Source organism: Culex pipiens, chromosome 2 (assembly GCF_016801865.2).
Source record: "Culex pipiens pallens isolate TS chromosome 2, TS_CPP_V2, whole genome shotgun sequence".
NCBI lineage: Eukaryota > Metazoa > Arthropoda > Insecta > Diptera > Culicidae > Culex > Culex pipiens.
The window spans coordinates 52000756-52024911 of record NC_068938.1 but is presented as its reverse complement, the minus strand read 5'-3'; the positions used below and the strand labels follow the sequence as shown (position 1 = coordinate 52024911).

At 33.7% G+C, this 24156-nt stretch overlaps 3 protein-coding genes across 3 annotated transcripts; 2 read left to right on the top strand and 1 right to left on the bottom strand.

The window, feature by feature from the left end:
• The first annotated feature begins 4053 nt into the window (after window positions 1–4053).
• Window positions 4054–8263, top strand: LOC120419854 (endocuticle structural glycoprotein ABD-4-like). The gene is made up of 3 exons (XM_039582691.2): window positions 4054–4222; window positions 6732–6853; window positions 7619–8263. The coding sequence occupies exons 1-3, from the start codon at window positions 4214–4216 to the stop codon at window positions 7890–7892; spliced, it is 405 nt and encodes a 134-aa protein (XP_039438625.1). The 5' UTR covers window positions 4054–4213; the 3' UTR covers window positions 7893–8263.
• Window positions 8264–10694: 2431 nt separating this feature from the next.
• Window positions 10695–11710, bottom strand: LOC120419833 (endocuticle structural glycoprotein SgAbd-3-like). Its single transcript, XM_039582667.2, has 2 exons — window positions 11188–11710; window positions 10695–11121 (listed from the first exon to the last, which is right to left on the bottom strand). The coding sequence occupies exons 1-2, from the start codon at window positions 11319–11321 to the stop codon at window positions 10803–10805; spliced, it is 453 nt and encodes a 150-aa protein (XP_039438601.1). The 5' UTR covers window positions 11322–11710; the 3' UTR covers window positions 10695–10802.
• Window positions 11711–15822: 4112 nt separating this feature from the next.
• LOC120419858 (cuticle protein CP14.6-like) lies at window positions 15823–16483 on the top strand. Its single transcript, XM_039582695.2, has 2 exons — window positions 15823–16065; window positions 16127–16483. Exons 1-2 carry the CDS (start codon window positions 15935–15937, stop codon window positions 16362–16364), a joined length of 369 nt encoding a protein of 122 aa, XP_039438629.1. The 5' UTR covers window positions 15823–15934; the 3' UTR covers window positions 16365–16483.
• The last annotated feature ends 7673 nt before the right edge of the window (window positions 16484–24156 follow it).

Genomic DNA, 24156 nt, shown 5'->3' with positions numbered 1-24156 from the left:
GTAAATAACATGGGAATACCAAATTTTGGTATTACTTGGGCAAATAACAGAGACCAAAATGTGCCCTTGGTTGCCCAGTAATAGATGGTAAAATACCATGAAATCATACCAAAGTCTTGTATGTGGAAGGGCACAACAATACCAAACCATGTTATTCCAAGGGTAAAATAATACCGTAAAACGGGGTGACTTTGATAGCCGGGGTGACTTTGATAGGTTTGCGATTTTTCCGCAAAATGAAGAGTACAATTAAAATACGTAAGGAATGGTTTAGAAACATACTGACCGTGGTAGAGAAGTGTTCAAAGTACCTCAAGAAGAACTTTTCATAAAATTTTGACAAGTTTAAAAAGTTAGTTAACTATAGTTAAGAAAATGTTCATGAAAGTCATTATTTTAAACTTCTCAAATTGTCATGATTTTATCAACGAACATGATTTTTAATCGGAAAACGGAATGCATTTTCGGATTCTTTGGACAATTTTCCACTAGGAGAAGGTTAAAAAAGTTTGTAAATAATAAATAATATGTGTTTTTGAAACACAATTAAAAAAATTCTCCAAATTTATAGGCAATTTTAGTTGAACAAATTTCATGTTAAAATATGAAAACTTGTGATTCGTGCTTTGAATTCAGTATAAAACGCAATATAAATCGATAATTTTATAAACAAAACTAGTTTTAACAAATTTTAGGCAACATTCCGACTTTTTAACAATTTTACCTAAAATTTATATGTATTTTGCTAAAAAGCATATACATTTAGTTAACTAAATATAAACATTGATTTTTTTTTTCTTAAAAACTATATCAGCTACTTTAGTGATGGTACAATTAGCGTACAAATAAAGTTTGAACATCTTAAATATGATTTTAACATTAAAAACTATGACTATCAAAGTCACCCCGGAATTAGAACTAAGAATTTTGAACGTAACTATTTTTCTAAACATTATTGAAAAAACTTTTTTTTCCGAAATAGTGCATGGACTTTGTGTAGTCTACCCCAGTACATGTTTTAAAAATAATAATCTTGAGAAAAACCTCAGCTGTTGGAAAACATTCTAAAAACAAATTGAAATCCTATCAAAGTCACCCCGGTTTACGGTACCACAAAATAAAACCATTTCAATACCAAGTTGAGGTCTTCTGGATTTTTGGACATTGCTTGAATACCAAAACTTGGTATTACCATGGTTTTATTTTTAGGTATTCCCGCGCTCTTGGAAAATCAGATTTTGGGATTCCTGTGGTCTTCCACATACATGATTTTGGTTTGATTTCATGTTATTTTACCATCTATTACTGGGCAACCAAGAGCACATTTTGGTCGCTGGTATTTGCATAAGTAATACCAAAATTTGGTATTTTCATACCATTTTTAGTGCAGCAGTTGCAGTTAGTAAAAAACAGAAATGATCCATATGCAACAGCCACATCTACTCACCTGATGATTCCATGTTGTTCTTAGTGATATTCTTCACAACATCGAATTCATTTGTCATTGATGAACGGCCTGTGCTTGAAGTTCTTGAAGATTCTGAAAAATAACAAGATTGAAAAATAAGAATTGAAATTCACCAAAATTCAATAATCTGTTGATTAACTCGTTTTTCAAAGTATTTGGTTATCCCGACTTAGAGAAATTTCAACGTTTTTAAAAAAAAATCTTAGTGGGTAAATCAAAAAATATGAAAATCAGCTTTAACATTTTTGGGTTTCAAGTGAATTAAAAATTAATTATCTCGTCAAAATTTATAAAAAAAATTCCATAGTTTCAGAGGAATTTGATGAAAACTTTCAATACCAAAATAATACCAAAATGTGCCATCCTGACTTTAAGTTTCAAGTCATTTCTTTAGGGGGTATATCAAAAATGTTTAAAATCAAGTTTGAAATTTCCGGTTTTCAATGAAGGCATTCGCTTTGAGACATCATTTTAGCGCAAAATTAATTATTTTGTCAAAATTGGTCAAAATTTTCCCATAGTTTCAGAGGAATTTGATAAAAAATGTGGTGTTCGACCATTGACAAATTCTGCAATTTTGCAATATCAAAACAATACCTTAAATTGGTATGATACCACATTTTGCTCTTGCATAATCCTTAAGACAAATTTTAAAGGGTCCAGGAATACCAAAATTTGGTATTGATACCAGAGAAAGGTATTATTACGCATTTCCCTTGTTATACCCATGCTCGGGATACTTCGAGCACATTTAAAAGCCGAGTCAATCGAGTCAGCTTGCGAAGATATGCAAACAGCTTTGCACCACTCGAACAAGATTCCGAGCAGCTTTAGAGCTAAAACGAGAAGCTTAAAAGGTGGATGCTGTGCAAGAAAACTGTTATAACTGTCATACAGTATGGCATGGCATCTTTTTGAATTAGATTGCGTTATTTCGCTGAGAGATGAAGACAGTTTCGCCGAATTGGACATTTCTCAGTTTTTGAAAATGAAACATGCGATATCTAGAAATGAAAAATCATCAAATCACAGCTGAAAAGCTGATACTTTAAGATTTAAACATAGGTATTTAAATATTTTTAAAAATGCAAAAAATATCTATCTTGCCACTTAAAACAGATTAATCACGAAAAAATGTTATGGAAATATGTTTTGTTTTGCTTAATATGCTTTAAACAATTCAAAACTTTAGAATAGTAAAAAAAAAAATGTTTGAATACCGTCATCAGGGGTGACATTGGGTCTGTGGGGTGAAATTGGGTCATACATAAAAGCCGAAATTTGTATGACCCAATCTCACCCCCCAGACCCAATGTCACCCCTGATGACGATACCTTTGAAAAAAATCTTACTTCATGAAGAAAGAACATTAAATCTTATGTTTGAAAAAAAAAAAACATTAACTGGAAATTCAAGTTTTAATTCTGTTGCCCTTAGCTTTATATACAAAAAGAATTAAATCAAGCTATTCTTGCCTTGTGACATTTTCCCTGCTTGAGAAGTTAGAAGAAATGTAGACAATCTTAACCCACCTGCTTATGGAAATTGAATTGCCTTTGCATGCACCAGCAGTAAATGCAACGATGATCGTCAATACAGTTAAAATCGATGGCATCCAAGAACGCATCTTTACAATTTCAACAAAGATAAGCAAGTCTTTAAAATTACAAATATTACCTACTAAGTAGTAGTACTAACTCAAACGGTGTTACAACAAAATTACCGAATTTCCTGTTGAAAGTCTGTGTAGTAACTTGACACACATCAAGCTAAAGGAAAATGTTTTTTTATCATTTTATAAGTATGATCAAAAGCTGAATCAATTCTAAATAAAATTATATAAAAAATCAAGCTGACAATTTTCCTTCAAATAAATCACCGATCACGTGAAATCCACCCATCACTTTGGATTGCTCGCAAATTCCTCCGTTTTAATACCGTATCATGTCTTCTCGATAGGTCACCGGTAGCTCTGCCGACTGACAAATGCGTTAACCAACACTCCCCATCGCGCTTCGTCACACTGCTTAACTTGTAACCTGCGCGGCGGGGGATGCGACAGAAAATCACCGGCAATTAAATGTTCATCACTTTCCACGTCTGTCACTACTTGCTACTTGTAGTGAAAATTAGTAGTAGTTTTAAGCACTGTGCTGAAAAGTGGGTGTTTTTGTAGGAAAGACTTAAACGCATTTTAGCAAACGAACCTGCCTTATTTTAATAAAACCAATCATTGTATTCTTTTCATATTTTTTTCTCAATAAATAATTTTACAATTTTTAAAGTAGTGGTCCAGGGCTGACGGTGACGGACGGGTGCTAAATCACCCGCAGAACAGGGCCATTGGGGCTGATGTATGGAAGAGATGTCTTCGATTGGTTACATTTGTATATTATATTACCTGACGGATGGCTGCTGAGGGAGAGAGCCACCGCCGGCGTGTCGTCACGCTGCAGGTCGCGTGGCTGCTGTCTGGTGAGAGCTTCTAGAAGGGTTCAAGCTGGGGAAGATGTCTAGAACAGGTGTGGATGAGTGTGGATGAGGCTTTTGCGTCTATAAATACAGTAGGTAAAGTTCTATTCTCTCATTAGATTTCACTATCAACTGGTGTTTGGAAGTACGCATCCGACAGGGCAGTCTTCCAGTTGACAAGACGAGCGGTGAACGGAAGGAACCGTTTTCCGGCCAGAAGTTTGTAGTGACAGTAGTGAATTTGGGACGAGTGACGGTGAAAGTGCGTGGAAAATGAAAATTGTAAGTTAAAATTACCGCGGAAAATTTGGAACTATAGCAAAGCTTGTTTTTAAATGTTCGATTGAGATTTTTCATAAATCAAATTTACAATGTGCTTTTACAAATTAAACGTAGTGATATGATATTTCTAACATATATGTAACGATCAGATTGAAATGATGGAATTGAATTTTGAAACAGAAGAAGAACAAAACCACACTAAAAACTGCAGTGTCGTTAAGAACATGCATAAGAAAAAGTATGGAATCATCAATATTTCGTGAATTTGGCATTTAAGTAAGATTTGCCTAATGCATCTATTTATATTGAAAAAAGCCACAAAGAGTTCACAATAATTAGTTTTTTTTAATTTGTTTTTTTAGTAAAGTTCGTCAACAAAGTCTAAATGTTAATTAATCAAACAAAAAAACATTTAAATAATTTATGTGATCAAATTTTTGAAATATTCCTTTGCTCTATTTTATTATGTGTTGGTTTATTTCAACACATCAAAATCATTAAAAAAACTTGAATCCAAAAAAATAATGATTAATAATAATAAAATCCCAGAATGAGTATTTTATGAATTTTGAGATTTTTTACGGGACTTAAAAGGCATCTTTTAGGCGTAAGGCGTTAGAGCTAAGGATTGTGCTGGAACCAGTAAAAGAAGTTGTGATCATACAAAATTTAAATTTAAAAATAAATTGTCTGATTCAGAATTAAATTTGCAATCAAAATCTAGTTTTCTACAGTTTGGCATCAAATATTTTGTTCATTGGGCAGATAGTTGATGGGTACACTATCTTAAAGAATTTTATTTCTGCTAAGTAAATTATTTTCAAAAAATCTCAATATTTTTCAAAAAGTGTTATTTAATTTTTTCTTCAGACTATGAACCACTTAAACTCTAGCGAAAATTTTGTCTTTTTAGTTCGCTGAAGCAATTTAAATTTATGTTATAGAAAATTAAATAAAATAACTTGGAAATATTTTTACTCCGTGTAAGTAAACGGATACTAAATAGTCCTGCGCCTTTGCCAAAGACACCAAATCGATCAGAAAATTCCTTCTCCAGGTACTTATTTTCGAATACTAGCAGTTTTTTTTTTGCCACAGGGAATGCATGGACAAAGTTACATCGATACCAAAAAATACAAAATTAAAAATCTCAAAAAACGCAGTTCTAGAGAATTATTCATCAAATTTAAGAAATGTATTATATTTTATTTGAAAAAGCAAATTTAAAATCTAAATTAGAAGTGTTCTTTCCAGATGTCAACTCGCTGCACCTTCGAGCACGAATGTAGCAGAAACGTTTTTTTTTTAAATTTAAAGTAAAACACCTTTCAAAAGTTTACTTTCAATAACTTTTAATAACTTTTATATGGTTTGTTAAAAAATAACAATTAAGCAATTTTTTATATAGAAATCTTCTTTTCATTACATAATTGACAAATAATAAGTAAATTTGGGCTAAACAATTTTTTTTTATTTTTGCTGTGAACATTATGTATTGTACAGAAACATGTATTGTTTATACAAAAAAATATGTGTAATGATTTTTTGTAAACAGATTTTTATGTCTTGTGAAATTTTGTGTAAATCGTTACTTTTTGTAACGATTTGCACAAAATTGCACAAAAGTTAAAAATCAGTTGAAAAATCATTACTTTTTCTGTAAAGAAATAACATGTTTTTGTACATTACATTATGTTCACAGTAACATGAAAAATTACATAAATTCTCCATTTATATATTTTTTTATGTTTGTTTACGCTTGATGCTTGAAATGTTAAGATGTGCACGTTTCTAAGTCACTGATAAATTTATTTATGTATTTTAAAATTAATTCTCATGCTGCTGCAAGTTTTTGTAATTTTTTTGTTAGAACATTGAGTGGATTTTGAGTTTAAGAAGATGGACCAAAATGTATTTCCTGTAAATGTTTTGTGTTTATTGAAAATATCTCCAAATATCATAAAGTGAGCCTTACCCGCCCGTGTGAATCAATCGGACCGGGAACTGGACTCACAATCCAGAGCCTGCTGGTTCGAATCCCGCGGCGGGCGCTCTAAAAATTTTTGTATAGAAATGGGTATCCGGCGCCGTCGCTCCGTGCCGTACTCAAAAACTTAGGAGCCCAGGGCGGCGAAGTCCATGTAGATAAAAAAAAAGACACTAGTGGTTGGTACTAGCAATAGTGGTCGACAGCTATAAAGTCAACTTCGTTTTTTCGAGCTTAAACATTGATAAACTTTCAAGCTCACCTTTATCTTCAAAGTTCATCATTATAAATCATTTGTAGAGTTCATTATCGAATCTTTTGTTTTATCTCACTCTCTTTCTATTCAATTACTTCAAGAAGGCACAATGTAAGCTTTTTCAAACCTTCATCTTCAAAACAAAAGAAGAAACCCAAAACTCTCAGCAGTTCTAAATGGAAAATAATGCAACTCGTTAGTGTTCCAAGACTCGCTTTCGTGCAATCGAAGCTAAACGTTCACAATCATCTCATCTTTTTCTGCAGGAGCTACTTCTGGTGACCGCGTGCCTGGCGGCATGTCTGGCCGCTCCCCAGCGGACCGAGGCCGAGGCCGAAATCATTGCCCAAGACAGCAACATCGACCCGGACGGCTCTTATCAGTACAGGTATGTTGTTAGAGTGTAGAGTTGTAGTTGGAGACTGTACGTTTCACTCAACAGAGTGGTAAATTGTTGGGTCTCTCGGGCGTCCAGGTCAATTATCATGCAAATTAGGCACGAACATAATAATTTACGGTTTCTATGCGGCGGTAGCAGCTTTTTTTGGTGGCTACCGTGGTCCACCAGCTGCGGATGACCGAACGTCTTCACTCTGGGGGTCACAGACAATTAGATCGAAAATGTTCTGCAGAGAAATCAAAATAATAATTTAGTAATTAGTTCTTGCCATAGTAAAAATTAAATATTGATAATTTTAAAAATCTGTACAAAAATTGCTAGAACAATAACCTCTTTTTGTCTGTGCTAAACCGCAGAGCGCTTAGTTACAGCATAATCAGCAGCATCTCTGGTGTGCTATCAAACATACACACACTCACACTCGGGGCGGCACTAACGTCTCTTGACTCAGGAAATTAACCATTGTTTTCATTTAAAGTGTCGGTTACTCAAGCGGGCAATTATTCAATCACGGTCGATGAAACAAAGTGGAATAATTAGATGTAGCACTAAGCGGTGCTAATTGTAGGGCTTGGCGGCTCGATCAAGGTGGCGGCAGCTCAACACCACGAGAAGACCCAAAAACCCAGTTTTGGCGCTTCGGCTTGACATCAATAATTTGGGAAAGAAGACGGAAAAACTTGAAGAACCGATTTATATATTGAATTTTTAATTTAAAATAAAAAAAAAGATCTAACTCACTTTCTTCCACAGCTACGAAACGGCCAACGGAATCCGCGGCCAGGAGCAGGGCACGCTGAAGCGCTCCAACAACCCCGCGGAGACGTCCGACGTGATCGTGGCGTCCGGCTCCGTCTCGTACACGGCCCCCGACGGAACGGTTATCACGCTCAACTACCAAGCCGACGATGAGGGCGGCTTCCAGCCCCAGGGTGACCATCTGCCGACGCCACCCCCGATTCCGCCCCAGATCCAGAAGGCTCTGGACTATCTGGCCAGTTTGCCCCCGGCGCAGCGTCGGCGTTAAGTGACCCCCGACGCACCGGAGAGCCCAAGACTTCCCCAAAGTACAACCCCAACTCACCGCAGAGAGGCATCGCAGAGGAAGGCGATGTCCTGGTGACGGCGCAAACGGACATGGACCGACCGAGAAGAAATACTCAATTTTACGTTGATTGTTAAAAAGATATTTTTGTTAGCTTCCTAAAAAAAGTGTAGGAAACTGAGTCAAATTACATGATAAGAAAGCTCGCTGGAAAAATGGTATTTCGTGTTCAAAGGGCTTTTACCAAATGTTGCTACTTTTATATGTATATTTTTTGCTTGTTGATGAAGAGAAGGAGAGTACTGCTTCATTACAATTTCAAAGGCGTTAATAAAATCGCAAACTAAAGTCGATTTGTTTGTATTTAAATGCTTCGAAATAATCCTTAATGCAAATAAACATATTTGGTGACTTTTAGCCCAAAATCGAAAATCACCAAAAGCAATACAAATGAAACAAAATTTTGCTAAAAGCCTGATTTTAAGTCCAAAACATCTAAAATCACTTTGGCTCAATGTTTTTAAAACAATAAAAAAATACCCTAACACAATGTCTCAATAGAAATCCTCTAAATTTTAAATACAACTATTTAATATTATCACAATTTAATAAAGATAATTGATGACTTATCAGATAATTATTAGACAGTTCACACTAAGTCTAAGTTTTTTTTTGTGCAATGTTGACAAATTTATGTCATTTGAAATTACTATTTCTCTAAACGATAACCTATCAATATCGATATCGTTATTTCGATAGTTCTATCCGCGATAATCTTATCGTCGAAAATGGACCATAAATGTTTGACTCATTTTTAAAATCTATCTAAAATCGACCTAATTCAGCCATATCATGTATAATTTGCCATTCTTTCATTTTTTGAAAATGCAGTAAATATTTTTTGAAGTATATGTCCCTCGACTCTGGCCAAAGCCGAGGGGGGGGGGCATGGTATTAAAATTTGAATCAAAAAAGTGTTTTAAAATGCATTTCACACCTGCCCAATCATAAGTTTCAAAAATATCCAAGTATTGAAGAGATATTTTTCGCCGGTGCTGCCGGTTTTACAATATATGAATATGATTAAAAACGCAGAAAAATGCATTTCAAATTGTTTTCAGTTTGTTAGACTTCTATTTCCTGTAAAATTTTTAAGTATTACTCAAAATTGTTCACAAAATACCGTATTTTTCGAAAGTACTCAAATTTTCATAATATGCAAAATGGGTATCAAACGAAGCGAGATTTGAAATGCATTTTCACCTTATTATTATTTTTTTTGGAAAAAACAAAAATTTTCACAGAACATTTATTTTTGTCTTTTTTTTGCAATATGGGTATCAAAAGAAGCAATATTTTATATGAAGCATACAAAATTTTATATTTGTATGAAGCATGCAAAATTTTGCTTAGTTTGATACAAAATGGCATTTATTGATTATTTTCGAAAAATACGGTATTTTGTCAAAATTTTTGTATTGTACCAAAAAAACGCTAATACAGTGAAAAAGCATTAAAAAATTTATTTCGTTTGATACGTTTGATACGATACGATATCGTAAATTTTGAAAATTTTAGTAATTTCGAAAAATAGGGTATTTTGTGAAAATTTTGTATTTCCAAGAAAAACTTTAATAAAGTAAAAAGCATACAAAATTTCGCTTCGTTCACTACCCATATTACAAATCATGGATATTTTAGTACATTTGAAAAAATATGGTATTTTGTGAACAATTATGAGTATTTCCAGAGTTTTTTTTTCCTTTAAACATATCCTTTTTTTCGTCCTATAAACATAGTTAAAATATAGTTTTTGCAATTCCACTGTGAAACTGTCAACTTTTCCTGTCCTTCTGGAGAATCGAAACGGCCTACTTTTCCCTACCAAAAATAACAGAATGGAAAATTAATACCTTCCAACAACAGTGCTGAAAAGTTCTACTTTTTAGCACTGAAATGGGTGCTGAAAAGTTGAACTTTTCAGCACTAGTATCGAAAAGTAACATTTTTTTTTGTTTTGAACGATGAATTTACTAAACACATGAATGTTTGACATAAAATTCCATTAAAGAAGCGTTTTTCGGTATTGCAAAAAATGTTGTAAGCAACTCGTTGCAAAACTTGATTTTTTCAGCACTCGTCGTATTTATCCAACTCGGTAAACCTCGTTGGATAAATGTACAACTTGTGCTGAAAAAATCTTCTTTTTGCAACTTGTTGCATAAACTACTATTATAGTTTATAGGTCCTTTAAAAAAAATTATAGATTTATACTTTGAAACTTACTAGGTACATTTTCAAAAAAAGTCTCAATAAAGGAAATTTTACAGGATATGGTTGAATAAATCGATTTTAGAAAGATTTTAAAATTGAAATATCTTTCGTTATCGGCGATAAGATCATCGCCGATAGAATTGTCGAAATAACTATAACGATAATCTCCCGACATCCGACGATAAAGATAATTGTTACCATTTATCGTTTTCGATAACGATAACAATTATCGTTATCGTTAGACGCTGCTTTTATCGACAATAATTTTAACGAATAGCAACTTTACTTAATTTTTATCAATTTTTCAATCGTTTTTGACGGAAAAGCATCCCTTTTTTCGAAAATATGAGAAATTTCTTATGATTTTGTTTTAACCTGCTGAACGACGGCTTTGAAATGAAAAAAAACAAGGTTTTTCCTATTTTTTACTGACGAAACCTCAGCAACTATTTAAAGTTTTCGATGTCAGATTTATTATTAGAGGATATGTAAGGATTACAAAATACAGTAGCTGCTTTTTTCCACTCTAAAATTTATTGTTCACTAAATCACATTTTTTATTTAAACAGAAAATCACTCTCTATTTATGTTGCCGAATAACTCGTAGGCAAAAAGTTTTTAAAATTTCCTATTATTATTCTTATTTGCATTACCGTTAAAATTATTATTGTGATTATTGTTATTGTTCTCCTTCTGCGGAGGCAGCGTTGCCAGATAGGCCAGCGCTCGCGCTATCGGTGCTGGCACTGGCGGAGGTGTCGGCAAGTGGTCCGCCGATGGCCGGTATCCATTCTCGTCGGCCGTATAGGACACGCTGTAGGTCTTGCCATCATCCCCCTGGTACGTGTATTGGCCCTGGGATGCCGTCCCAGCCTGATTGTTCACGAAGATCTGCTGCCCATCCTGGATGGCCCGAGTTCCGTCACCACCTTCGTAACTGTAATGTTGGATTTGAGTTGAATTTTATTTCACTGAACTTTTTGTCTGATTGTTTATGGTGTACCTGTATCGAAACTTCCCATCAACTTCCAAAATGTTTTCATGTGACACGATGGGAATTTCCTTAAACTTTGGCGTTGGTCTTGTTTGTCCACTAACCACCAGCACAACACTTAACAGAATAAAACCTTTGAACATTTTCACTATGCAAATTTTCACTTTTCCCACTAAAATCAATCACTTGCAACTTACGAACGCCGTCCTTGATCTGCCAGACCCGGTCCAAAACTGCACCCGAGAGTGGACTGATTTGATGTTTATATAGCCGGTCGTCCTAACGATCTGGGCCAGCCGACCAAATTGAAAATGAAGGAAGGTCTACGGCGGCACCAGCAACAGCCGGGCCGGGGTTCTCCTAAAGGGCTGGACAAATGGCAACTTGTTCGTGAGTTCTATGCTATCTGTGCAGCACGAGGGTGCACGAAAAACTTCAATCAGTTTAGTTGCTAGAAGAAACAAAAAACAACAAAAAAAACTAAACTATGTTGTGTGATTTTTCAGCAAACGCTCCCACCCAATTAACTTTGCCGGGGCCGCGGCAGCCGCGGTGGATTCTGGCAGGTTTCTGTTCTGAAAACTAGACAGAATATGCTGTCGGAACGCTCATGCCAAAACGCCCATGCACCCCGCCGGGATGCCGGGGGTTGCACAACATAAAACAACAAAAGCCCTGCTAATGCTGATTGGATTTAAATGATAATGCTTTGAATCGGCTTTTAAACAGTTTAGCAATAAACATGACGAATTTCTGGTCATCAGTCTTTAGTTTTTGGGAAAAAGAACTTTTTTTGTTGAAAATTAATTTCTTTCAACATATTTTTAAAATTGAATTGTTATCTACTATCGAACAAAACAATAAGGGTAGTATAGCAACATTGATTTTCAGAATAACAATGCAAATCCAGGTTGTTTTGTTAACCACGATAACTACATCTACAAAGTGATCGACCTCAAAGTTTTGGCCAATCCCAAATATTTACATTACCAATCAAAACATATTCAACTACAAACACCGACCCACCCACACGATCACAATTTGGCTCGGTTCATGTCATCGGCAGACACGTCTAATGAAGATGCAGCGAAGCGAAATGAAGTCTTCAACCGTGCCAGCGCCAGCCCCAGTCGCGGGATTCCCTCGCGATCGCGACGCCAGCATCACACTCACTCAGATGCGTGCAGAGTGTGTAGAAAAGACGACAAAGAAACAGAAGAGATGAACACAGCAACAACAAAAAACTGTCAAGGTCGCAAATACAGTGTTTATACGTTTAGTATTTGCAGTTGCGACGTAGGGTGGGTCTTCAGCGTTTAAATGAAATCTTTTTGTTAAATATTTGCTGGGTGATCGAAAATAGGTGATGTCAAAAAATTAACGTTATCCTCGTTTGAAGCTTTAGATGAACTTTGAACTTTTTTTTTTTTTTGGAACGAATTTTCTCTTCTATGAAGTCCTTTTGAAAATGATTTATGGTTTAAATCAAACCAAATCTTGAATCACACAATACAATTCGAAATAAGTAAAAGAGCTTGGAAAAGAAAAGCTGCAAATGAACACGTGATAAGACGTGATTTTTTGCCGAATGCTTTTTTTTGTTGAGAAATTTATAATTTAATAACAATCTTAAAATTGTAATATGGTTTTTAGTTTTTCAACTAAAAAAAACAATGTGAACGTTATTTTCTTTTAACCTTACTATTTTTAGAGACTTTTGTAAGATCATTCTCTTGCTATTCCACAAAAAAAAAGTTTTCTGTTAACAAAAGAATGCATTTCACCGCAAGAAAATTGCCTGTTTCACAATTGTGAGATGTTATTGCACCTCCCTTTGTTTTCAGCGTTTGAAGTCATTTTTGCGTTGAAAATATGTAAGTTAAAAGTTTGACTAATTTGATCCGACTTTGCCAAAGTTTCTAGAAAATACATTTTAATGGGTCAACTTAGGCTGTGTTTTTTACTAAAATTTCCTTTATTTCAAGTAAAAATATGTATTCAGTTAATATTGTAGTAACTCAGACTATGATTCTATACATTTTTTACAATTTATATGATAAAAGCAGCAAAAGAAAAACAAGCAAAAAACTGAAAAAGTGGTTGTAAAAGTTTTACAAAATATAAATAGAATGACGAAAGATAATGATAAAAAGTGGAAAAATAAGCCAAATATTACTAAAAACAAACATAAATAAGACACAAAATAAATTAAAATTTTCTATTACAAAAAATTTAAGCAAGAAAAAATATAAAACAAAAGAAGTAAAGTCTTTTTGTAAAACAAAAGTTGTTTAAAATGATTTTCTGATCACACTACAAATTTATTGTGGCTATCAGTATTAATTATTATTCTGCTGTGATTGTATCCCGCATTTGCGGAGATCGCAGAGGTCCCTTAGTAGGCTAAATTTTGGCATGTCCAAAAAACATGCTTAATTTCATACCTAAAAAAGACACGTGGTTGCAAAAAAAAAAATGAGAAAAATTGGACATTTTAATTAATTAGCACATTTTTGATTATATCAAGTCTATACAACTACGTTATTGTAAGGGATAGTGAATTTTCTTGATTTCGCGGACAGGGTAAAACTCGTGAAATTTGTAAAATTCCGTGTAATCCCGTGAAATTTATCAATGTTATTAAATCAACACTTAATAATAGTAACATTCTACAAATATTTCATCCGCAAAATCTTTTTATATTTATTATAATAGTTTTTAATAGAAAGCGCGATATTAACTATTTGAAGAAGAATTAAAACATAACTGTTACAACATCTACTAAGAAATTAAGAATGCTTATGCTCTCGATCGCAGGAGACGCTGAAAAATAGAATAAGATAAAATGAAAAAAGGTAGAATAAGATGAGATAAATTAAAACTTGTAAGAATATTTTCAATTGTTTTTCAAAAAGTCGAAGAAAATTCCAGTTATAATAATCATTTTGGAATCTAGTTTTTCTTTGAAATAAATTGGAGTGCATCAGAGAAAATGTAATGGCTGCGTTCCAATAAATCACCGCAAAATGATATCGTCGCCGTGCAACGTTGTTGTACCCGTTGTTCCCGTAATTCCCGAAATTCAACCGGAAGTATACATTTTCTTATCTTTTTGAAACCATTTATTTGAAAATTCTGTGAAAAAAATTATAATTGAAGAAACTCATCATAATTTTATTCAATTCAATTCAGTTGATCAGAAAATATAAAATCAAGATTTTTTATGAGAATATTAATTTCTGAACCATCTGGGATTTGAGCCAACTATAAACCTATTAACTGCCCAAAAATTGCAAACATATTTTAAAAACTTACTCCAAATATTTGAAAAAATTGATTTGTTTGAAGTAAAACAAACAGGGGAAGATAGATTATTAAGCAAAAACTAAAAAAAATACTTGTTCGAGAGCTGAAACCAGTATGACTTGTTTAAAAAAAGTCACGGTTAAAAAATAAAGAAATTCTATGATTGTGAAATATGAATTCATTTCACTTCCACTACTACCCTCATAAAAAATACTTCTCTACAAAAAATACCAATGATCATTTTTTTTATTTACTGTGCGATTTGAGCTGATAAAATTAGAATAACATTTACTTGTTGTTGTATGATTTATACCATGCAGTCATTTGATCTTCACACTTATTTTAACCATTAAAGTCGCTGTCCTATACAGTTTTGTTGCAAAATATTAATCAGAGCCAAGATCAGAACAATTTTCAATAAATTTAAAATTTCCCGGGAAATTGGTTGAAAATTTCCCGTTTCCCGGGAAATCTGTAACCCCGGGAAATTGGATGCTCTATTCTGTTTCCATGTTACGTTTAAAACAATCTTACATGTCTGAAAAGAACAAAGAAACATTTTTGAAGAAAATGGTCAAATTGGTGAAGAAATTTATAGCTGAATGTAATACAAAATAACATATTAACAGTACATTCTGCAAAGTTAACCTATCATTTTCATATTAAATTATCATTTTTCACGTTCCGTGAAATTTGGTGATTTAGAATTACGGTCCCCGTGGAAATTCCAATTTTTGAGCGTGAAAAATCATTAAGCCTTGGGAAAATAAAAACAAAACCAAATCCTCCAAAGGGTGACGGTAAATGTGCCGGATTTAAAATTTGTATTACGTAGACCCTATGAGAGATCAAAAGGGGACAAATTCAGGAAGATATTTTGGGTGATTGTATCGTATCGGTATCGGTGATCAAATTATATCGCTAAAATTAAACAATTCTTTCCAATCCACCTCAACCACTTCCATTTTTTTCAGCTTCCAGTAAACCATTTCATTTTCTCATTAAAACATCCACCTGAGGAGATGTCACCCGTTAGGTTGGGCGGTGTCACCGATCCGTGTCAGAGGCTACTCAACGACGGTCACCACGGGCTATTGACAATCACGTTGTCGTTCAAAGCGGCATGGACACAGCAAATAAGCCAACTTAGCTTAAGCTAGCAAATGCATTCATAGCACACGCACACACACACACATGACGGACAGTGATGAAAACTAAACAAAAATGTCCTGGCTTCTTCGCAGTGAATCTCTCCCAGCGATTTGAGGGTTTTGTGACTAATACAGTTGGTTCGGCCCATGAGCGCATAGATCAAACTTCTTGTATAAAAGCTATTCCACGACATTCCAAAGTCACAGTACTATCGAGCAGAAAGCCAAGTGACAACATCCAAGCGGGTGCCATATTAAGTAGTTTAGAAGTTAAGAAGTGAGTGTTCTCTAAGTCAAGCATGAAGCTGTACGTCGCAGTTCTGGTTCTGGCCGCGGTGGCCCATGCAGCTCCCCAAGGTCAAAGCGATGCCGATACTCCAATTCTGAGCCAGTCATCGGATATCCAACCGGATGGATCCTTCAGCTATGCGTAAGTTCTCGGTGGAAGAACGTGAAGCCAGAGTGCCTTGTACTAACGAGATCGATTACAGCTTCGAAACCGGCAACGGAATCAAGGTTGAGGACCAAGGTACCATCAAGCGGGTACGCGTGCCCAAGACCGACGAAACCGGTCGCACGATCGGTGAAGACGAGATCCCCGTCGCCGTCCAGACCGGATCGTTCCAGTACATGGCTCCGGATGGACAGATCTACACGCTGCGGTACATCGCCGACGAGAACGGATTCCAACCGCAGGCGGATCATCTTCCCGTAGCGCCTCTTGCCTAGTGAGATATTCAGCTCAACGCAACGCAACGCAGTACCAAAACCAACAAAACCACGATTGACAGGCGGTGGTGATTACCGACACAGCACTGACAAATAAATCTATTTTTTAAACATTTCAATTAGCGTCTCGATCGAATATCACGCAACGTAATTAATCTCGAAGAAGAAGGGTTTGGCACATCTCAACTATTCGGCTTGGGAGTTGTGCGTGGGACACAAACTGAAGGTACTTGTTCGTGTGAGCTTAGTTTTCTTTTTCCTTTGCTTAATGTCAACCAAGCAGGTTGTCCCAAAAACGCCTGTGGTATTGCACAAGTGCTGGACCACACCTAAGGCGTAGTATGTCGTAGTATATCGTCGTGATCGTGCCATGTTGTCACACTTGTGTTTTGGCTAAAAAAAACTTGCTTTAACATTTTGTTGAAACTTGTTAATTTGTGAACGAATGCAACAAAACATTACATTATTTTCCAAGATCAAATCATTCTAATGCAATTTTCAAGAATCCTCAAAAATCAAATTATGACAAGAGAGCACAACTTCGACGATGTGTCGGGTGCCGTATGTTTGCGAGATCATCTGGGTTAAGCTGATGGATGGTTTTAAGTTGGGGTAATGCAAACAGCTAGGTTTGTCTTTGGAGTTTGTATGTTTTTTTTCTGGGTGACAATTTGACATCATTTGAATACGAGAATATATTACGTTGCTCAACTATTTTACCTTACTTTTTTATAAAATAAACTGTTTTTTTTCTATCATGTGCATAACACAAAAAACAAAACATCATATAATGTTGTCAGCTTGCCATACAAAAATTCTCGCTATAAATTTAAAAAAGCTTGATATTTTTTTGTTCAATTTTGTATTTTTGACAAAGTTGCAGATAAAAATAATTTTTAGATTAGATAAAAAAAGAGTAATGAAATCAGTATCTAATCAAAGGTTTTTAGAATTCATGAAACAGCTTTAAGAAATATTGAAATTTCCTGATATTTTCACTGAAGCAAGTGTCATTTGCATGTGAGAATGGGAAATATATTATTGCCAAAATTTTGATTTTTTGTATATCTATATTTGCAATGACAAATGAATTGGTGAAAATGTACTTGAAATATTCTGTCCAAATAAGCTGATTTTCATATTTAATTAACAAGTTTAAATACAAATTCAGGAGCATTCCATGCAAAGGCGCAATGAAAAAAAAACTTGAAAATCCTTATCTAAACAATGAATTAACTGATCGATTTTATGTCACAAAAGCTAGATTTTGACTTCTTTCAATACGTTTAACCCTTGCGAAATTTTATTAGTTGTTTTGAAATATTGAAACATTTTTTTTTTCAAATAGATGACAAAACTTAACAAAAGTTATACATTTTGATATAGAAAATCAGAAAAAATATTTCCAAAACAGTTTCGATTGATAAATAATGGCCAAGTGGGTCTAATAGATATATGTCTAATCTCAATTTTCTTCCTTTGCATGGCAAACACAGGTTTGATTGAAAATTTTGAGAAAATATAGAGAATTTTCGAAGCTATTTGATTTTTTTAAATATATGTATAAAGATGGGCATAATTTTTAATTTGAGAAACAGATTTTTTTTCGAAAAAATTGCAAAAAAAAGTTGATATAACTTGAAAATGGAGCAATTTATCAAAATTTCACTAAATATTTTTGTTGTTGCGATTTCTTTTTAACATTTGATAAATGAATTCTATCAAAAGTTTCAAAAATCATAATTTTTCAAAAATTCATACCGTCAAGCACTAATTGTAACATTGAACATGGATCTTGAAACAAACTGTAAACCGGGGGACATTGATAGGATTTAAATTTATTATGGAATATTTTCCAACTGGTAAGGTTTTTATCAAGATTATTTTTTTTAAAACATGTACTGGGGTAAACCACACAAAGTCCATGCACTATCTTTGAAAAAAAGTTTTTTCAATAACGTTTAAAAAATAGTTACATGAAAAGTATATACTTTGAATTCCAGAATGACTTTGACAGTCATTGTTTTTTTTTTATTTTTTTTTTGTTAATATCAGATTTAAAGTGATCTAACTTTATTTTTACGTCAAATGTACCGTCACTAAGGTTACTGATATAGTTTTTTTTTTGGAAAAACACTATTATTTATATTTTGTTAACTAAGTTAATAAGCTTTTTTGACAAAATACAAATAAATTTTTAATGCAATCCGTTTTCCGATTCAAAATAATGTTCATTGAGAAAATCATGACTTTTTGAGAAGATTAAAATAATGCTATTCATCAACATTTTCTTAATTATAGTTAACTAACTTTTTAAACGTTTCAAAATTTTATGAAAAGTTCTTCTTGAGGTACTTTGAGCACTTCTCTACCACGGTCAGAATGATTCCATACCATTCCGTAAGTATTTAATTTGTACTCTTCATTTTGTAGAAAAATTCAAACTTATCAGGGGTGGCTTTGATAGGTGAGCAGTTCTCTACGGAATCGGTCTTTTTTCTTTAATTTTAATTTTTGTATTTTTTAATCCGGCTGAAACGTTTTTGGTACCTTCGGTATGCCCAAAGAAGCCATTTTGCATCATTAGTTTGTCCATATAATTTTCCATACAAATTTCGCAGCTGTCCATACAAAAATGATAAATGAAAATTTAAAAATCTGTATCTTTTGAAGGAATTTTTTGATCGATTTGGTGTCTTCGGCAAAGTTGTAGGTATGGATATGGACTACACTGAAAAAAAATGATACACGGTAAAAAAAATTTTGGTGATTTTTAATTTAACTTTTTGTCACTAAAACTTGATTTGCAAAAAAACACTATTTTTAATTTTTTTTATTTTTTGATATGTTTTAGAGGACATAAAATGCCAACTTTTCAGAAATTTCCAGAATGGGCAAAAAATCTTTGACCGAGTTATAATTTTTTGAATCAATACAGATTTTTTCAAAAAATCGAAATATTGGTCGCAAAAATTTTTCAACTTCATTTTTCGATGTAAAATCGAATTTTCAATCAAAAAGTACTTTAGTGAATTTTTGATAAAGTGCACCGTTTTCAAGTTATAACCATTTTTAGGTAACTTTTTTGAAAATAGTCGCAGTTTTTCATTTTTTAAAAAATAGTGCCCATGTTTGCCCACCATTGAAAAAAATATTTTTGAAAAGCTGAGAAAATTCTCTATATTTTGCTTTTTCGGACTTTGTTGATACGACCCTTAGTTGCTGAGATATTGCCATGCAAAGGTTAAAAAACAGGAAAATTGATGTTTTCTAAGTCTCACCCAAACAACCCACCATTTTCTAATGTCGATATCTCAGCAACTATAGGTCCGATTTACAATGTTAAAATATGAAACATTTGTGAAATTTTCCGATCTTTTCGAAAACAATATTTTCAAAATTTTCAAATCAAGACTAACATTTCAAAAGGGCAAAATATTCAATATTACGCCCATTTAGAATGTTAGTCTTGATTTGAAAATTTTGAAAATATTTTTTTCGAAAAGATCGGAAAATTTCACAAATGTTTCATATTTTAACATTGTAAATCGGACCTATAGTTGCTGAGATATCGACATTAGAAAATGGTGGGTTGTTTGGGTGAGACTTAGAAAACATCAATTTTCCTGTTTTTTAACCTTTGCATGGCAATATCTCAGCAACTAAGGGTCGTATCAACAAAGTCCGAAAAAGCAAAATATAGAAAATTTTCTCAGCTTTTCAAAAATATTTTTTTCAATGGTGGGCAAACATGGGCACTATTTTTAAAAAATGAAAAACTGCGACTATTTTCAAAAAAGTTACCTAAAAATGGTTATAACTTGAAAACGGTGCACTTTATCAAAAATTCACTAAAGTACTTTTTGATTGCAAATTCGATTTTACATCGAAAAATGAAGTTGAAAAACTTTTGCGACCAATATTTCGATTTTTTGGAAAAATCTGTATTGATTCAAAAATTCATAACTCGGTCAAAGATTTTTTGCCCATTCTGGAAATTTATGAAAAGTTGGCATTTTATGTCCTCTAAAATATATCAAAAAATAAAAAAAATTAAAAATAGTGTTTTTATGCAAATCAAGTTTTAGTGACAAAAAGTTAAATTAAAAATCACCAAAAATTTTTTTACCGTGTATCATTTTTTTTCAGTGTAGTCCTTATCCATACCTACAACTTTGCCGAAGACACCAAATCGATCAAAAAATTCCTTCAAAAGATACAGATTTTTGAATTTTCACATATCATTTTTGTATGGACAGCTGCCAAATTTGTATGGAAAATTATATGGACAAACTAATGATGCAAAATGGCTTCTTTGGGCATACCGAAGGCACCAAAAAAGTTTCAGCCGGATTAAAAAATACAAAAAAAATCGAATGACCGAAATCTCAGAGAATTGCTCAGGTTTGAAATTTTACCGTATCGAAAGAGTAAAATTTATATGATGTAATATCCTTTGAATTATCTGTGTAAACATTAGAGTTTTTTTTCTCGGAAAAAATCTTTTTGCATTTTTGTTAACATTCAACAGATTTTTAAACTGCTTAATATGATAATCAACGCATGAAAATGCATTTCCAATTGTATACAGTTCCATTTTTTTTTTAAGTTTTTAAGAAATATGTTTAGCCTCTCGCGTTTTTTTGCCAAATTTGAAAAGGTAAGGTGTGTCGAAATGCTAATGAGATCTTTTCAAATGATGCTGCAGAGATTTTCAAAAGAAATTTCTAACTTTGTGGGCTGAAGATAATGAATACTACAAATATCAAATACAAATATAAATTAAGCACAAAACAAAGATAAAAGTCTGACTTTAACATAAGTTTTATTGGTTATCATTTCCTATCCTATCATGCCTATGTGCTTTAATGTACTAACTGGATATGAATCCCAGCAATCTTAGTACATGTGATTACAAAGGCATCGAATACTCAAACTTTTTCAGGTTTGAACTTATTTATTTATTTATTTGAAGTAAGAAAATCTATTTTGATATTAAATTTAGATCTTTGAAGAGCATTGAAAAGAAGACATTAATGTTGACTCAGTTTTGGTTTTTTAATTCAATTAATACAATTTTCTGCTAATGAAGCTTCTTCTTCGTTATATTCACATGGATTTTCAACATAATAACCCGAATCCTTCAACTACAATCTGATTTCGATTCTCAGCAGACCATAATGTCACCCACCACCCAACTTCACCGCGCGTGAACTTTGCCAGGCCCTTTAAAAACAGGTTCGTTAGTTCTCTCTACCGCGCGCACGCGACCGGACATAACGATTTGGCTTGATTGACGACCCACAGTCACGTCCCCAGACCGGCTCGAGCCATTTTATGTTGCACTGACTGCGCACAGCTGACTTTATGGAGCAATTCCAGCTCAAATCAGGAATTTTTCTGGTACTTTTGTACCCGACCCTCTCCGATTTCAATGAAACTTTGTAGACATGTTATCCTAGGCCTATATAAGCCATTTTTGTGTATATGGAGCCAATAGTACTCGAAAATAACATTTGAGAAGGGCGTAAGGTATTTAAATATTTTTGTATTTTGTAATTTAAAAATTACTGTATCTGGAAGCCGTTGCGTCGTATCAAAAAGTGGTCACAGACAAACTTGTAGGAAATTGGACGGGCTTTCTGAAAAAAATACACTGAAACAAAAATACACGCAACATCTATGAGATTTTTTGATTTTTAAGTCTAAAACTTAAATTTAAAGGTGATGTCACGATTTTTTTTCGTTCAAAATTTTTGAGGAAATAGCCTAAAATGTTACCAAAAGACTGACGAAAAATGCAGGATGGTATGTCTCTCCTAAAAAAATACAAAAATCATTTACTAAAACAGTTTTTTTGGAAAGTGGTCTAAACGTCAAAATTTTGGAAAACCGGTAGTGGCAATCGATTCTCCAGACAATTTTACATTAAAGTCTCCATATTGACCATGGTCCTATGTCCAATCCTTGGGAAGATACAGCGGTTTTAAAAATAAAAATGTTGAAAAAACGGGTTTTTTGGTGGTTTTTGGCAATTTCTATATGACAGACTTGGTTTTTCAGTCTCGTGAGTATTTTTAACGGAATGCTCGTCCAATTTCCCATAAGTTTGTCTTTGACAGCATTTCAATTGGATGTAAGGGCTTACAGATATAGGCTAATTTACTATCCAGGTTACTATACTACACTGAAAAAATATTCTATTTCAGTTATTAGCAATGTAGTTAAGCTTATATCTGTAAGCCCTTACATCCAATTGAAATGCTGTCAAAGACAAACTTATGGGAAATTGGACGAGCATTCCGTTAAAAATACTCACGAGACTGAAAAACCAAGTCTGTCATATAGAAATTGCCAAAAACCACCAAAAAACCCGTTTTTTCAACATTTTTATTTTTAAAACCGCTGTATCTTCCCAAGGATTGGACATAGGACCATGGTCAATATGGAGACTTTAATGTAAAATTGTCTGGAGAATCGATTGCCACTACCGGTTTGCCAAAATTTTGACGTTTAGACCACTTTCCAAAAAAACTGTTTTAGTAAATGATTTTTGTATTTTTTTAGGAGAGACATACCATCCTGCATTTTTCGTCAGTCTTTTGGTAACATTTTAGGCTATTTCTTCAAAAATTTTGAACGAAAAAAAATCGTGACATCACCTTTAAATTTAAGTTTTAGACTTAAAAATCAAAAAATCTCATAGATGTTGCGTGTATTTTTGTTTCAGTGTATTTTTTTCAGAAAGCCCGTCCAATTTCCTACAAGTTTGTCTGTGACCACTTTTTGATACGACGCAACGGCTTCCAGATACAGTAATTTTTAAATTACAAAATACAAAAATATTTAAATACCTTACGCCCTTCTCAAATGTTATTTTCGAGTACTATTGGCTCCATATACACAAAAATGGCTTATATAGGCCTAGGATAACATGTCTACAAAGTTTCATTGAAATCGGAGAGGGTCGGGTACAAAAGTACCAGAAAAATTCCTGATTTGAGCTGGAATTGCTCTATGATTGAAGCTTGGGAAAAACAATCCCAAAACCCCCCCGAGGGCTGCATTTCAATGCACCACAATCAAAAGCTCGCTCAAGTTGCATGAAAATGGTCTTAAGCATCAAACATAACCTCAAACGAAATATCACTGCTGCTGCGGTGGTAACGATTTGCCCCCTTGATGAATGGGAAATATGGGAAATGTTGAAAGCAAAATTGTACCCCAACAGCCGTCAAAGTCACCCCCTTCTTGACAAATGAGAGCAAGTTTGTGAGTGTATTTGAAGTGACTCATGGGAACTGCACATTTACCAAGGGGGTACCTTCACCGAATGCACCAAGGGGTAATTAGTTTTTGTGAGCTTTGAGGGCTTGCAGAAAGCAAATGCTTGCTGAAAAAAGCTCCGCTCAATTAAGGTTCGATTTAAACGAATACACAAACTTTTTTGCCACAGGAAATAACATTCTGTCGAAAGTCGGATCGATTTGGCTGACGTGGCTCTGCAAAGCAAGACCCTCATTGAATGTCTTCTGCCAATCGTTGATTGCCTTTATTAAGACCCTTGAAGCGGTGCCACTCTCTGCTGGAAAAGCAATGAACTTGAACAATTTGCGGTTAGCGTGTAGTACCTATGATGGAAGATGGATTGTTTTTATAGCTTTTTGTGGCAACGAGCTTGAGATTTATTAGATTATTTTTTTGTTAGTTAGATGAACTCACGTGGCATTGGTAAAAATTAAATTGTTTCATTTTAAGTTTAAGGCAACCAGCTTTAAAAAAAGAATAATAA

Coding starts and splice junctions, on each gene's coding strand:
- LOC120419833 (XM_039582667.2), bottom strand. CDS start 11,321: ATGTTCAAAGGTTTTATTCTGTTAAGTGTTGTGCTGGTGGTTAGTGGA. Junction 11,122..11,187: donor GATGGGAAGTTTCGATACAG/GTACACCATAAA, acceptor CCAACATTACAG/TTACGAAGGTGGTGACGGAA.
- LOC120419858 (XM_039582695.2), top strand. CDS start 15,935: ATGAAGCTGTACGTCGCAGTTCTGGTTCTGGCCGCGGTGGCCCATGCA. Junction 16,066..16,126: donor GATGGATCCTTCAGCTATGC/GTAAGTTCTCGG, acceptor GATCGATTACAG/CTTCGAAACCGGCAACGGAA.
- LOC120419854 (XM_039582691.2), top strand. Junction 6,854..7,618: donor GACGGCTCTTATCAGTACAG/GTATGTTGTTAG, acceptor TTTCTTCCACAG/CTACGAAACGGCCAACGGAA.